Source organism: Pseudophryne corroboree, chromosome 4 (assembly GCF_028390025.1).
Source record: "Pseudophryne corroboree isolate aPseCor3 chromosome 4, aPseCor3.hap2, whole genome shotgun sequence".
NCBI classification, from domain to species: domain Eukaryota; kingdom Metazoa; phylum Chordata; class Amphibia; order Anura; family Myobatrachidae; genus Pseudophryne; species Pseudophryne corroboree.
Genome location: NC_086447.1, coordinates 613,863,696 through 613,879,226, shown reverse-complemented (window position 1 = coordinate 613,879,226; position 15,531 = coordinate 613,863,696). Strand labels below are relative to the sequence as shown.

General features: G+C 43.1%; 1 protein-coding gene across 2 annotated transcripts in view; it reads left to right on the top strand.

Annotated features, from left to right (window-relative positions):
* Window positions 1–15,531, top strand: part of TULP4 (TUB like protein 4) — an 807,065-nt gene that overhangs the window by 473,267 nt on the left and 318,267 nt on the right. For both annotated transcript variants that reach the window (XM_063917647.1, XM_063917648.1), the window contains one exon: window positions 8,890–9,051. In XM_063917647.1, coding sequence (XP_063773717.1) covers window positions 8,890–9,051 — 162 coding nt within the window. The remainder of the gene's footprint in view (window positions 1–8,889; window positions 9,052–15,531) is intronic.

Genomic DNA, 15,531 nt, shown 5'->3' with positions numbered 1-15,531 from the left:
GGATCCTTCTAACCACGGATGCAAGTCTCAGCGGTTGGGGAGCAGTCACTCGAGGGGAAACCTTCCAAGGAAGGTGGTCAAGTCCGGAATCCCTTCTTCCTATAAACATCCTGGAGCTAAGAGCTGTGTACAACGGTCTTCTTCAAGCAGCACACCTTCTACAGGGTCAGGCTGTTCAGGTGCAGTCGGACAACGTGACCACGGTGGCCTAAATAAACCGAAAAGGCGGAACGAAGAGCAGAGCTGCAATGTCAGAGGTGGCAAGAATCCTCCTCTGGGCGGAAAGGCACGCAGTGGCGATGTCAGAAATCTTCATTCCGGAAGTAGACATCTGGGAAATGGACTTCCTCAGCAGACACGATCTCCATCCAGGAGAGTGGGGCCTCCACCCGAACGTGTTTGAGGGGGTAACCGGTTGGTGGGGTGTACCTCACATAGACATGATGGCCTCCCGCCTCAACAAGAAGCTGCGGAGGTTCTGTTCCAGGTCGAGAGACCAACAAGCAGTGGCAGTGGACGCACTGGTGACACCGTGGGTGTTCCAGTCAGTGTATGTGTTCCCTACACTTCCTCTTATTCCAAGCGTTCTACAGCTTGTAAAAAGAACAAGGGTTCAGGCAATCCTCATTGCCCAAGACTGACCAAGGAGGGCTTGGTACGCGGATTTGCTGGATCTACTACTGGAAGAACCACGGCCTCTACCTCTTCGGGAGGATCTTCTACAACAGGGGCCGTTCGCTCATCCAGACTTACCACGGCTACGTTTGACGGCATGGCGGTTGAGTGCCAGATCTTAGCTTGGAAGGGTATTCCAAGCTCTGTTATTCCTACCTTGATACAGGCTAGGAAGGGAGTAATGTCTAAACATTACCATCGAATTTGGAAAAAATGTGTCTTCGTGTGAATCCAAGAAATTTCCTGCGGTGGAGTTTCAACTTGGACGGTTTCTCCTGTTCCTGCAAGCAGGTGTGAATATGGACCTGAGATTGGGGTCACTAAAGGTCAAAATTTTGGCGTTATCCATTTTCTTCCAGAAACAATTGGCTGCCCTCCCTGAGGTTCAGACCTTTTTGTGGCACCGACGGCTTCCTGGGACCTTGACTTGGTGTTGCATTTCCAGCAATCGGATTGGTTTGAGCCTCTACAGGAGGCTGAGATCAAGTTTCTCACGTGGAAGGCTGTCACTTTGTTGGCCTTGGCTTCTGCACGACGTGTGTCGGAATTGGGGGCTTTGTCCTGTAAAAGTCCCTATTTGGTCTTCCATGAAGATAGGGCGGAACTCAGGACGCATCAACCGTTCCTTCCAAAGGTTGTGTCGGCTTTTCACATCAACCAACCTATTGTGGTGCCAGTGGCTACTGACTCCTCGATTACTACAAACACCTTGGATGTTGTGAGGGCTTTGAAGATCTATGTGAAGAGGACTGCTCGTCACAGAAAATCTGACTCTCTGTTTGTCCTTTAGGATCGGAAGAAAATTGTATGTCCTGCTTCTAAGCAGACGATTTCTCGCTGGATCAGGTTCACTATCCAGCATTTCAGACATGGCAGGATTGCCATGTCTGAAATCGGTTAAGACCCACTCTACTTGTAAGGTAGGTTCTTCCTGGGCAGCTGCCAGGGGTGTCTCGGCTTTACAGCTATGCCGAACGGCTACTTGATCTGGGTCGAACACGTTCGCTAAGTTTTACAAGTTCGATACTTTGGCCTTTGAGGACCTCAAGTTTGGTCAAGCAGTTCTGCAGGAGGCTCCGCGTTCTCCCTCCCGTTCTGGGAGCTTTGGTACATCCCCATGGTACTAATATGGACCCCAGCATCCTCTAGGACGCAAGAGAAAATAGGATTTTAATTACCTACCGGTAAATCCTTTTCTCATAGTCCGTAGAGGATGCTGGGTGCACGCCCAGCGCTTCGTTTTCCTGCTGTGGTTATTTGGTCAGTACTGCTTTGTTCTTAGTTAAGTACTGTGTTATTACTTGGTTCAGTAATGTTATTCAGCTGTTGCTGAGTTTTCCGGCTTGGTTGCCGGGTTTGCCTTGTTTGTGTGAGCTGGTATGAATCTCGCCACTATCTGTGTAATTCCTTCTCTCGAAGTATGTCGTCTCCTCGGGCACAGTTTCTAGATTTGGTCTGGTAGGAGGGGCATAGAGGGAGGAGCCAGCCCACACTCTTAATCCCTTAAAGTGCCAATGGCTCCTGGTGGACCCGTCTATACCCCATGGTACTAATATGGATCCCAGCATCCTCTACGGACTACGAGAAAAGGATTTACCGGTAGGTAATTAAAATCCTATTTTAATAACATTATAGTCACATCACATAACAGATAACATCAATGCAATAAATAGTATTATGAAATAAGATAACAGATATTACAACTGAAATTACTGAGCTTGTGGACTAAATGTAAAAAAAAAAAAAGGGAAGGGGACGAAAGGAAAGAAAATTAGAAAAAACGGAGAGTAAGAAAAGTGGGGAACATATTAGGAGGTGTTCCATATTTGTGAAGTTATGAGAGCCAAAAACAAGATCAGAGTGGGAAATGAGTGAGTACAGAGCACCTGCAGTGAAATTAAGGCACAGTTCATAGGTAAACATGGGCCGGATGTACTGACGCCCAAGTTCGCTGGAGGTGTGAGATGCCGGCCGATCTCTGCCTTGTTTTTTTGTTTTTTGTTTTTTCCTAAAGCGGCAATCACAAGGCATGGTTTTGCCTTGTAAGTGATTGCCCCTTTAAAAAAAAATGTCCGATTAGGGCCAGCATCTTGCACCTCCGGCCCCGTTAAGGGGTAAGGAGGGAGGCATACAGTAGATGCTGGAATCTTTAAAGTTGAGCCAACTAAGCCAAGTGGACAGAAACTCAGCATGCTTATCCAGTAATGACAACATAATATCGTCCATAGACATATAAAAGTCCATCCTCTGGCACCATTGCCAGAGGGATTAAAATTATTTTTTAAGTCGCATTCCCCTCATTCACTGTCCAGCTATCAGAAACTTCTGGGATCCACAGCAAATTTTTTCTTGTTTCTGCATTGACAACAGTGGATACTTTAAAATGGTCTGTAATTTAGACACGGCTTCAGCATGCCAGGGTTTTATTTCCCGTCAGGATGGACTAGTTTGGGCATTGGTTATTGCCCCCATCAGTAACACCACCTTGGCTAATTATTATCTATACTAGATGTCCCATCTATACTAATATGCCTAAAATGTAACAAGTAAAATCCTGTTAAATCTAAACAAAATGGAGCTAGAATTTATCGGGAGATGAATATATTTGTTCTATATTGTCCAGCCAGGGTTCATCTGCTTTGGAAAGTAGGAAATAACACACACAGATACACACTGCATTCTAAGGGATTGCATTAACACTAAGAAATAAAGCAAAACACATGACATTTAAAAATATAAAAAGAAGCCCTAAAGAGCTACATAATAATAATAATAATAATAATAATAATACATTTATTGTGATCAATCACACATGAAATAAAAACATTCATGGCATTTTACTACAAATGGCAGTGATTAAACAATTGATAATCAAAAATAATATATATTAATAGTCTAGTACACAGGTTCTCAAACTCGGTCCTCAGGACCCCACACAGTGCATGTTTTGCAGGTCTCCTGACAGATCGCAAGTGAAATAATTAGCTCCACCTGTGGATCTTTTAAAATGTGTCTGTGAGAGTAATTAATACACCTGTGCACTTGCTGGGTTACCTGCAAAACATGCACTGTGTGGGGTCCTGAGGACCGAGTTTGAGAACCACTGGTCTAGTACACAGGTTCTCAAACTCTGTCCTCAGGACCCCACACAGTGCATGTTTTGCAGGTCTCCTCACAGAATCACAAGTGAAATAATTAGCTCCACCTGCGGACCTTTTAAAATGTGTCAGTGAGTAATTAATGCACCTGTGCACCTGCTGGGTTATCTGCAAAGCATGCACTGTGTGGGGTCCTGAGGGCCGAGTTTGAGAACCTGTGGTCTAGTATGAAAAGCTATTCCTTCATATAAACATGGTGTAACCAATCATTTATATTTGATAAAAAAATATTTGCTGCAATTCAGTATATTGACAAAGTTAGTCAACAAGAATTATAATGCTAAATGGTTCCTAAATGTGTAAGACTTTTAGCATAGCCAGTCTTTTGGGGGTATCCAATTAGCTACAGCCAGTTACAGCAGCTAATTGTCTCGCCAGGGGCTATCCTATATACTTTTCTAGTAAAAATATATAATAATGAATTTAAAAGTAAAAAAAAAAAAAGTCTCTGAACCAATAAAATACATGTATCAATACTGAATCAACAACCTAAAAATAACAGGCAATTTAAAAACACATAATTTACCATAAAATAAAAAATAAAATAAAATATGCATTTCTCACTTAAAGGGCGCTTGCAACATGTTTTCTGGTACAGCTGACCACTTCCTCATTGCCTGATGATTTCTCTATTTGATATGAAAATGAGTAGTTAGTGGATTTTAATCTAATTTTAAACATTGTCTTGTACAATTACTCTGAAATTTAGAGCCCGCAGTTATGTATGTTGAAGCATTTGAGTGCTGATGGTACCCCCAATGCCCTACCTGTAAAGAGTGGTATATGTTAATTGAAAAAATATATTTTTAAGCTGAATTTTTTTATTTCTAATCTGTCTATGTGCAACAACCAGTGACCTCTGGCAGCTTTGCTGTCTCCTTTCAAGAATGGAAATAATAATAATTATTATTTTTTCTATGTCTTTTCCTATACTTTAAATTAAGTTATCTACCTTCATTCTCCCATTTCTTTGAGGATATAATTAAAGTTCCACTGTAAATACAATAGTCACATCAGCAGCTACATTTGATTGTAAGCAGTTGCAAGACCACAAAGCTCTAAGTACCATAATAAATCAAAAGGTGATTACAATTGTATTGAATACATGAGGTATGACAAGAAGCTATTAAAGGTATGTATCCATCCAAAGCAATATAATAGACAGAGAAAAAAGGAATCAAATGGAAAATTTGATAATGTGTGGCACTAAAGTATACAAGTATATATTGTAGGTTACCAGAGCTGAGGAAATCAAAACAGTAATTTCTTTTGTTGCCGTAATTGATTTAAACACCTTTTTATTACATTCAGTGACCTATCCAGGAATACAAACAAATCCAACCCAGTAGTGATGCACAAACGGTCACTGACCTAGGTTGGGGGTGTTGTGAACTCGGGGGTTCTCCCGATGGTAGGGGAGAGGAACCACAGTTGGGTCGGAACAGGGATGGCTTGATATAGGTCTTCATCATACAGGACTCTGACAGTAAAGCTTGGTGAAAATATTAAAGGACTTTATTGCAGGAAGAGAGCAACACAATGTCACATAACAGAGAAGGAGCGTATGGAGAAATGTCCAGGAAGTACTTGTGAGTGATGGTAAAAGATACTGGTGACTGAAGAACTTGAGAGCGGTGGTTAAAAGACACTGATGATATGAAGAACTTGAGAGCGGTGGTTTAAGACACTGATGATTTGAAGAACTTGAGAGCGGTGGTTAAAGACACTGATGATTTGAAGAACTTGAGAGCGGTGGTTAAAGACACTGATGATTTGAAGAACTTGAGAGCGGTGATTAAAGACACTGAGGACTTGTATAACTGGAGAGCGAGGGTTAAAGACACTGAGGACTTGTATAACTTGAGAGCGAGGGTTAAAGACACTGAGGACTTGTATAACTTGAGAGCGAGGGTTAAAGACACTGAGGACTTGTATAACTTGAGAGCGAGGGTTAAAGACACTGAGGACTTGTATAACTTGAGAGCGACGTTTAACCTGCAGCCCACACTGACTCCAAGAAGCACTGGTGACTAGAGCGCAGTGGAACCCAGCAGCTGCTGGGAACGCTGGAAGCTGTGCAACAACTGACACCTGGAAATGCCGGAGACACTGGGGTATGCTGTAGAGAGATCCGCCGAGAACAGAAGCACTGGCATCCACTTCAGGGGAAAAGACGATACTCAGGCGCCGAGGCGCTGCCCGATGTCTGCCTTTGAATCTCCCGCCTCCGCTGGATTGGCGGAACAGTCTGATGACGTCACCTGCTCCCCGCCCACGTGATGCCGGGTGTGATGGCGGCGCCGGAGCCCGTGGACCAACGAAGGCGGAGGCCGCAACACAGACCAGCAGGCACGCAGGGGTAAGCGCGGTGTGACACAAACATTTACTCACCAGCTCCTCCTCCCACTCATTGGATCTATGGTCCGGCACGTTCTCTCACTAGCAGTGGGCCATGGACTGCGTGCTTCAGGAGGGGTCTTCAGCGTTTATGGCTCCATCTATGAGTTACACAGCCCGTGGGTTACTTTCATTGGATGTCCTCCCCTTTGATTGGGCAGGCTTCCTCTAGTGGTGACATGCTGAATTATAAAAACTATGATCAGTTGACCACTGGCACCAGACATGCCTGCATATTGCAAATTGCCTTTCCTATATAAAGCTGGTTTGGGCCTTTCCTCATTGTCAGATCTTTATCTTGTGCTGCTCACAGTCACTCTTTGGCTTACTGGGATCCTCATGTTTCTGTTTTGGAATACTGTTCGTTTCACATCCTGGTGCTACACTGCAGTCAGTTGTACAATCTTCAGACCTCCTGGTGCCCTGCTTCATTACACTCCGCTTTACTATAATCAAGCATCTTTGTTCCTCGTGCCCCATTACTCTAAGCTACAGTATATTATCTACGGATGTCCTGGCAGAGCCACGTGGAGCGTGGATCCACGGCACCCAGAGTAGGCTCATGTCACAGTAAACCCCCTGCCCATACACACACACACACACACACACACACACACACACACACACACACATCATGTTGTTGCATAATACCTTACAGGCTAACAGCGGTAACCAGTGGTTATGCAGGGGTTACACATAGCGGTATCTAACCAATAGTCACACTGTATCTCACAAGCAGTAATGCAGTGACAGCCTGGCGCATGCAGGGGTTGTAGTGTGCCTAGTGCAGTTTGCACCAGCATGCTCTATCCTTGCTGTGGGGCTAGCGGGGTACTTTTACATGTAAGTGGTTGTGGTACAGTACTGATTGGCAGTCCTTTTGGCTGGTAGCAGGGCCCAGTACACTGGGCTGTGTCCATGCAAACAGGATACTGGAGGGGAAGAGAGCCCTTGCATGCATTACAACGCATTCCACAGGATGAACCTGCTCTAAGAGCCACGGCAGGTACTAGTGCCCAGCTGCTTTATTCAGAATACTGCTGATTTCCTTTTACCATGTGGCCCCTTATGTCCACTTCAGCACCTGGAGCTCACACCTCACTCACAATGCACCTACATCCTGGTGTCTCATGCTTTATTGCAATTTCCTGATGCCTCAAACCTTTCTACAGTGAACGGTTTCCCAGATCTCCAGGCCACTCCTTCATCTTCTAACATCCCATCCCTGACACGACTCAATCCAGTTTGCTATAGTATGCTCAACTGCTCAAGACTCTATCCATGTACCTTGTGATTCACTTCAGCTATTCTTTTCTCCTCCTTGTCAAATTCTTATGGGGTCTATACTACATTAAATTAAGAAGGGTTGGTGGCTCATCCACGCCCTTATAATTTTTCACCTACAGTAGATTACTGTAACCTACCTTTACACAGAGTATTGGAGTCTACCCTCAACTCGTCTGCCAAACTCCTCTTCCTTTTTCATCACACCCTCTGCTGTCCTCCTTTTGCCAGTCGCTCTAGTGACATGACACCCTGTCCTATACAGTATCCAATTCAAACTCCCCTCCCTCACTTACAGAGCCCTTAATCACTCCTCTCCATCCTACATCTCCAGCCTTATAACCATAAGAAAACAATAGCTGGGTGCAAAGCAAATATGCCTGAACTGTAGCTGCTATAAGGGATAGCTAACCTTCCAAGGCAAAAAAAAACAATGAAAGCAGCACTAGAGTGGGCAAGAGCTTATAAATGTATGGTGGTCAACTTGAGTTAAGATATTTACAGATTTATTTTACATATAATATGCATACAATTAAAAAAAAAAAAAAAAAGTATATAAATATGACTAGTACCAGACTATACTTGTCTGCTTTGAAAAAGCATTTCAGGGAGATTGTGAAAGTAACACCTGCCAGTGCGGACATGTACTGCTACATCTGAGAGGCGTGTCATAAAAATGACGTACAGCCAAATGTAAGGGAGCCCAAAAGTCTACTTGTTGAAGAAAAGACACTAATATTTTTCAGGATTTGTTAGTGTATTGTGTTTTACAAGTGTATTGTGTTTTCCGTATACTGTAAGTGGCCACGAGAAGTCTTATTTAAAATGCATGTAGCTATAGGGATCATTTACATGATACATAATTATGTAAGTATGAATTTGTGTGTAGCAGTCTTATGGTGCATACACACTGTGTGTTACCCTCCAGGAACAATATTGCATAGTGTTTCCCATCTCCTCCCGGGCCGCCGACATAGTGCGTACACACTGTATGATATTGCAAGCTGCATGCACAATTGACAGCATGGGACAATAACAGTGCGAGGGGCCGTGCATCCTTCATCGTCCATAGCATACACACTGGGCAATATCACACGCTACTGCTCAGAAGGGTGAAAATGAGCGATATCGTGTGAGATATCACAAAGTGTGTGTGCACCTTTAGTTGTATGTTCTATCTCCTTTGTATGATGCTACATAACCCTTGCTATGCTTTATAAATAAAATGTATTAAGCCCCAGAGAAAAGAGCTACATGGAGTTAGCTATACATACATTTTCTGCTCCGTATTTTAGGGTCCTATTTAACAATCCTAAATTGTGCCCCTTCTTAATAATCTTGCCATACTAACTGATTTTTATATTGTCTCAAATAGGTGAGTGACTTTACCTGGAGTCATGATGGCACTCAAGCTCTGATATCATACCGAGATGGATTTGTGCTTGTGGGTTCAGTGAGTGGTCAACGACACTGGTCATCTGAGATAAACCTGGAGAGTCAGATCACTTGTGGTATCTGGACCCCAGATGATCAACAGGTATTGGAGAGTTCACATGTTATTTAATGATTTATACAGGCACGTGACAAAATGGTTCAAGTTAATTTAATAATTATGAAAAGTGTTGCTCAGGACTGCTGCAGAAATGTGCTTGAAAACTATAGTGACATATGTGTTATGAGATTTATAGCTCACTGTTTCCATAAGAAGCCAGTTAGGTGCTCTGTAATGTCAAGTAAAACAACAGGCAATCATTTAAGGATAAAAGGGTTTTATTCAAGCCTTTTGTTCCATATGGGACATTCATTGAGAACCTACAAATAAAATCATAAGCCAGGACACATTTTATGTAAGGTATTCTCATAATGCAAATTCAGGAACATGTTAATTAGATGACCTCATGCAAAACAATTATCTAAACAGTGTGAACCTGCCGCCATGTGTCATGGTGTTGGGCATTCCTGAGGTCACTGCACTCAGGAACAGAGCGGGGTTGCATCTGAACATCCGCATGTTGCTTTAATCTGAGGTTGAGGTTTTTTCAATAATTAACACACAAAGTCCAATCCAAATTCTTGGGACTATGGCCCACATGTATTAAGCCTTAACAAGAAATAAAGTGGAGATGGATAAAAAGTGATAAATGACCAGCCAATCAGCTCTTAACTGTCATTTTTCAGACACAGCCTGTGACATGGTAGCTAGGAAGCTGATTGGCTGGTCATTTATCACCCTTTATCGGTCTCCACTTTATCACTTGTTAAGGCTTAATACATTTGGGCCTATAAGTGATGAGAGAAAATCTATGTTGTAGATGCGTGTACAGTATTTATACAGTGACATCATTATTATATGGCTGTAATGATGTGTCTTGTCAGGATTGGCTCTTACTGTCCCCAGTCAGACAACATCAAAGGTGTTAGATGGCAGAGTAACCTCATTTATATCATAACTTGTATTTTGGGAAGTGGTCCAATGTTTAGAATCAAGCACACTAATGTTTTCCACATACTTCAAGTAGTACCCTTAATGAGCACCCCTCTGTTGATCAGTTAACTGTCACTTTTAAAACAACTCAGTTCAAGAAGTATATTTAAACATATGGGGCAGGATATAATGGAGTCCGAGTTTGCCAGGCAGGCATGCGGGGTGCCAGTCGTCCTCGTACATTATTTTATATTGGTAATAATGTACAAGGCATGGTTTTGTAAGTGACTGCCCCTTTAAAAAAAAAAAAAAAAACATTCAGCATAAATTAGTAAGCTTCCTGGAGATCGTTTGTAGTCATCATATCACAGATACGACCCCATACATTCTCAGTACGCCATGCAGGGTGAGATGCCTGGCATGAGTGAGCCACCAGATCCTGTGCAACTCTGCTAATGTTGGGCGCTTTTTTTTTTGCTAAAAAATGCATATTAGTCACAATTTAATACAACTAGGATGCACAAGGAGACTGTGGTAATTCATTTGATATATAACACTTGTATATTGTGTATAAAATTAATCAGAATATTCTCATTATGAGTCCTAGTCGCATTCAGGGCCGTCTTTTTGTATGGGCTCACTGGGCACTTATCCAGGGTCCCCAGGAGTCTAAGGGTCCTAGGCTGATAGCTGAGGGTCCGCTCTTTCCAGGGGTGCCAGATTTTTGAAATTCACCCCAAGGTAACCTGAGATATCCGACTTCTAAGCAGTGGTCCCCCATCCGAGCCAGTTAATTACTCTTCCCAGCCTGATATCTCTGGTTCTGTCTGACTTGGAAATTTTGCTGAGGGTATACTATAAAAGCTGGGTCTCTCCCTTTTCGGCGGACACTGGCAGCTTGCCTGCACTATGCCCAAAACCAGAGATTTCAGTCTTCCAGCAGCTGGTCCCTGCTCCAGCTCCACACGCCTGGTATTTTGTTTGCATTTTCTTTGGTGGATTGCTCAGGCTCCTGAACTCTGATCCCCAAGTTCCCAGTACCTCCTGAAAGGTGGGATTCTCTAGTGTTTTACCCCATTGAAAGCTAAGAAATCTATTTCCAGGAACTGGAGATAGCTACAGCAGGCCTGGCCAACCTGTGGTTCTCCAGATGTTGTGAAACTACACATCCCAGCATGCCCTGCCAGAGTTTTAGCATTCCCTAATAGAAAAACTGTGGCAAAGCATGATGGGACCTGTAGTTTTACAACAGCTGGAGAGCCACAGGTTGACCAGGTCTGATCTACAGTCAAGCAAGCTGCCCTCCCACCAGAAAATGATGAATATTAAGCCCACTCCACTATCCACCCCTTTCCCTGTGTAGTAAACCCTGCCCTACCACCCCATAAGTCATGTACCGGGGCCCCTTCATTCAGCCCAATGCCCCTTCTACAGTTTAGTGTTCTCCCTCCCACCCCATCTCCTAACATCTGTGCAGTAAAAGAGCAATACTCTTACTGAGTAATACTCAGCACACTTACTGTCTGGAATCTGGCATCGGCATCCTGACCGACATGATCTCGAATGTTGGCATGCTGACTACATCCCATAGATACAGTGTGTGTGTATGTCTATATATACACATATATATATATATATATATATATATATACACAAAAACTCTCCTGCGCTAATTGAAATGGAAAATTATTCTTACGTCTGGAAAAATTAGTCTGGCTGCCCTAACTCATTAAGTTCTCTGTTAGGAAGGACCAAGTACAATAAAGAATATATAGCAATAATGAGATTGATGCTCCTGGGTTAAGGTCAACTCCCAGCAGTTAATCACACCCATTAAGTCAGGCATGTCCAAACTGTGGCCATCCAGCTGTTGAGAAACTACACTTCCCAGCATGCCCTGACACAGCTTTAGCATTCTCTGACAGCAAAACTGTGCTAGGGCATGCTGGGATATGTAGTTTCACAACAGCTGGAGGGCCGCAGTTTGGACATGCCTGCACTATGTGATTTAATACAATAATTATAAAAAGTCTTAATGAGGAGATTGATACAGAAATAGGGTATTTCTGTTTCATTCTGATGTGACCTCCATCTTTAATTCTAATAAGAGGAAATGGTTGCAAAGAAACATCTGTATATTGAGCTTGATCTCCAAACGGTGTCAACTTTGGAAGGACTTTACCTCAAAAACCACTGTATGATTATGGACATTGATCTTGTCTTTTATGTATTTTAATAAACTACTATAGAGGAACAAAACGATGGTTATTAGCCTCCTCATTAAAACTTTTTATCATTATTGTATTAAATCACCTAGTGGGTGTGAGTAACTGGTGGGAGTTTACCTTAGCCCAGGGGCACCAATCTCATTATTGAGCTACATATAGATAGAGATATATAGAGATATATATTGTAACACTGTAAGGGAACAAGGTGCCGTTTCCTGGGGTAAATGGCAGCAAGCAGCAGCTGAGGAATCATACAAGTCCAGTTTGTGGTGCAACTGGCCGCAACCAGTTTTATTAAACAGAAAATAAAACAAACATCAAAAGAAAATACCTTGCCTGTCCGGCACTAACTAAACACAAGACGTTCCTTACTGTCTCTAAACAAAAATACAAAGTTTTCCAGTCAATACTGTATGGCTCACTTGTATAAGGAAGCGTGTTTCTCTCGCAGAGATTGTACAGTCTCCTCAGGCAGTCTGCACACACTAATCAGGCTAGCAGCCCTATAAGGCTCTTGCACAGCTGAAAGCCCTGATTAGCCCTCTGTGAGGCCAAAGATCCGAACTTGGCCCAATGTCTGGAACTAGCCCTATCTCTCTCTCTCTCTCTCAGGGCCCTTATCCAGCTTTTCCAGCAAACTGAAAAGGTTCTAACAAAACAAAAACATTTTCCTAGAAGTTTTCATTTTCTAAAACATGCAAGACAAGAACCTGGGACAAACATACCTGCCCTCAAACACTATTCCAGTGTTCTTGTCACATATCCCCCTCCCCTGTTTCGACCTAGGGGCAGGAACACTTGTAGCCCCCAAACAGAAGATGCGGGACAGTGCATCTGCGTTGGCCAATTGTGTACCCGGTCTATGTTCGACAGTAAACTTAAAATCTTGCAACGCTAGAAACCATCTAGTTACACAAGCATTCTGGCCTCTATTTACATCCAACCATTTTAAAGGGGCGTGATCTGTCACTAGTCTGAACTGTCTACCCAAGAGGTAATATCTCAAGGTATCTAATGCCCACTTAATGGACAAAGCCTCCTTTTCCACAATGGCATACCTTTTTTCATGCTCATTCAGTTTCCTACTCAAATAAATTATAGGGTGTTCATCCCCATCTCTGGTTTGGGACAACACAGCCCCTATCCCTATCTCTGAGGCATCTGTCTGTACAGCAATTTCCTTTGAAAAATCTGGTGTTATCAATACAGGTTGTGAACACAAAGCCACTTTTAACGCTTGGAATGCTTTTTCTGCATCAGGGTTCCATTTCACCATATTTGACTGCTTCCCTTTGGTAAGGTCTGACAATGGCACTGCTGTGGTCGCAAAATTGGGAATAAACAGTCTATAGTACCCAGTTATTCCCAAAAAAGCCCTTACCTGTTTTTTATTCACTGGATGAGGCCAGTTTTGAATAGCATCAATTTTATTCAATTGGGGCCTAATCAGACCTCTGCCTATGGTGAAGCCCAAGTATTTAACTGCCTCCATTGCGAGGCAGCACTTCTTTGGGTTAGCAGTTAACCCTGCTTCTCTGATTGAGTCCAGTACGACTTGTACTTTAATCAAATGGGACCCCCAGTCCGTACTATGAATGACCACATCATCCAAATAGGCAGCTGCATATTTTCTATGGGGCCTCAAAAGTTTATCCATTGCCCGTTGAAAGGTTGCTGGAGTCTCATGCAACCCAATGGGTAACATCTTATACTGGTATAACCCCTCCGGAACCAAAAAGGCTGTTTTTTCTTTTGCGCTATCAGATAAAGGTATTTGCCAGTAACCTTTGGTCAGGTCCAACGTGGTGAGAAACCTGGCTGTTCCCAGCCTTTCTATAACCTCATCCACACGGGGCATGGGGTATGCATCAAATTTGGACATCTCATTTAACTTACGAAAGTCATTACAGAAGCGTATGCTACCGTCTGGCTTCGGGATGAGAACTATGGGACTGGACCACTCACTGTTAGATTCCTCTATGACTCCAAGTTCTAACATGTTTTTAACTTCTTTAGAAACAGCATCTCGCTGAGCTTCAGGAATCCTATATGGCTTTAAATGGACCGTGACCCCTGGTTCTGTGACAATGTCATGTTTTATTATGGTCGTTCGGCCAGGCAGTTCTGAAAATATCTCCCTATTTTGGATGAGAAATTCTTTAACCTGATTGTTCTGATCAGCTGATAATGTCTCTGACACCTTTACTGCGGGAAGCAACCGAGCTGAAGACACCGAAGGGCAAGGCTCCGCTGACAGAGACAACCTATCTTTCCATGGTATGATTAAGTTAACATGGTAGATTTGTTCGGGTTTTCTCTTTCCCGGTTGGTATACTTTGTAATTAACCTCATTCACTTTTTCCCTAATCTCAAATGGACCCTGCCATTTAGCTAGGAACTTGCTTTCCACAGTGGGTACCAAAACATGAACTCTATCTCCAGGAGCAAATTCCCGTATCTTGGCACTCCAGTTATATACCCTCTATTGAGCACTTTGGGCCTGTTCCATGTGCTCTCTGACAATAGGTACCACGGCTGCAATCCTATCCTGCATTTGTGTTACATGTTCAATAACACTTCTATAAGGAGTGGGCTGTCCTTCCCACGTCTCTTTGGCAATGTCCAACAGCCCTCTGGGGTGTCTACCATACAACAAATCAAATGGAAAAAACCCTGTAGAGGACTGAAGAACTTCTCTGATGGCCATTAACAAGTAGGGCAACAAACAATCCCAGTTTTTCACATCTCTATCAACAACCTTTTTTAACATACTTTTTAATGTTTTATTAAACCTTTCCACCAACCCATCAGTTTGGGAATGTTAGATGGACGTCCTGAGGTGAGAGACCTTAAATAATTTGCACAATTCTTTCATGATCCTTGACATAAATGGATAACCTTGGTCAGTCAAAATTTCTTTTGGTATTCCCACTCTACTAAACACCTGCACCAGCTCCCTAGCTATTGCCTTGGTTGGGATAGTGCGTAAAGGGACAGCCTCAGGATATCGAGTGGCATAGTCCATTATTACCAGGATATAATGATGGCCCCGAGCGGACTTTAACAGGGGCCCCACGAGATCGATGGGTATTCTGTCAAACGGGACCTCTATAATAGGCATGGGAACTAGTGGGCTCCTGAAATGGGGTCTAGGGGCATGATACTGGCATTCAGGACAGAAAGAACAATATTCAGACACTTCTTTATAAACCCCTGGCCAAAAGAACCTTTGTAAAACTCTTTCAGTGGTTTTTTCTGCCCCTAAATGTCCTGCTGTAACATGACTATGAGCTAACTCTAGTACCGTTCTCCTATAAGGCTGGGGAACTACCAGCTGTTCCACCACATCCTCACCCCTTTTGAC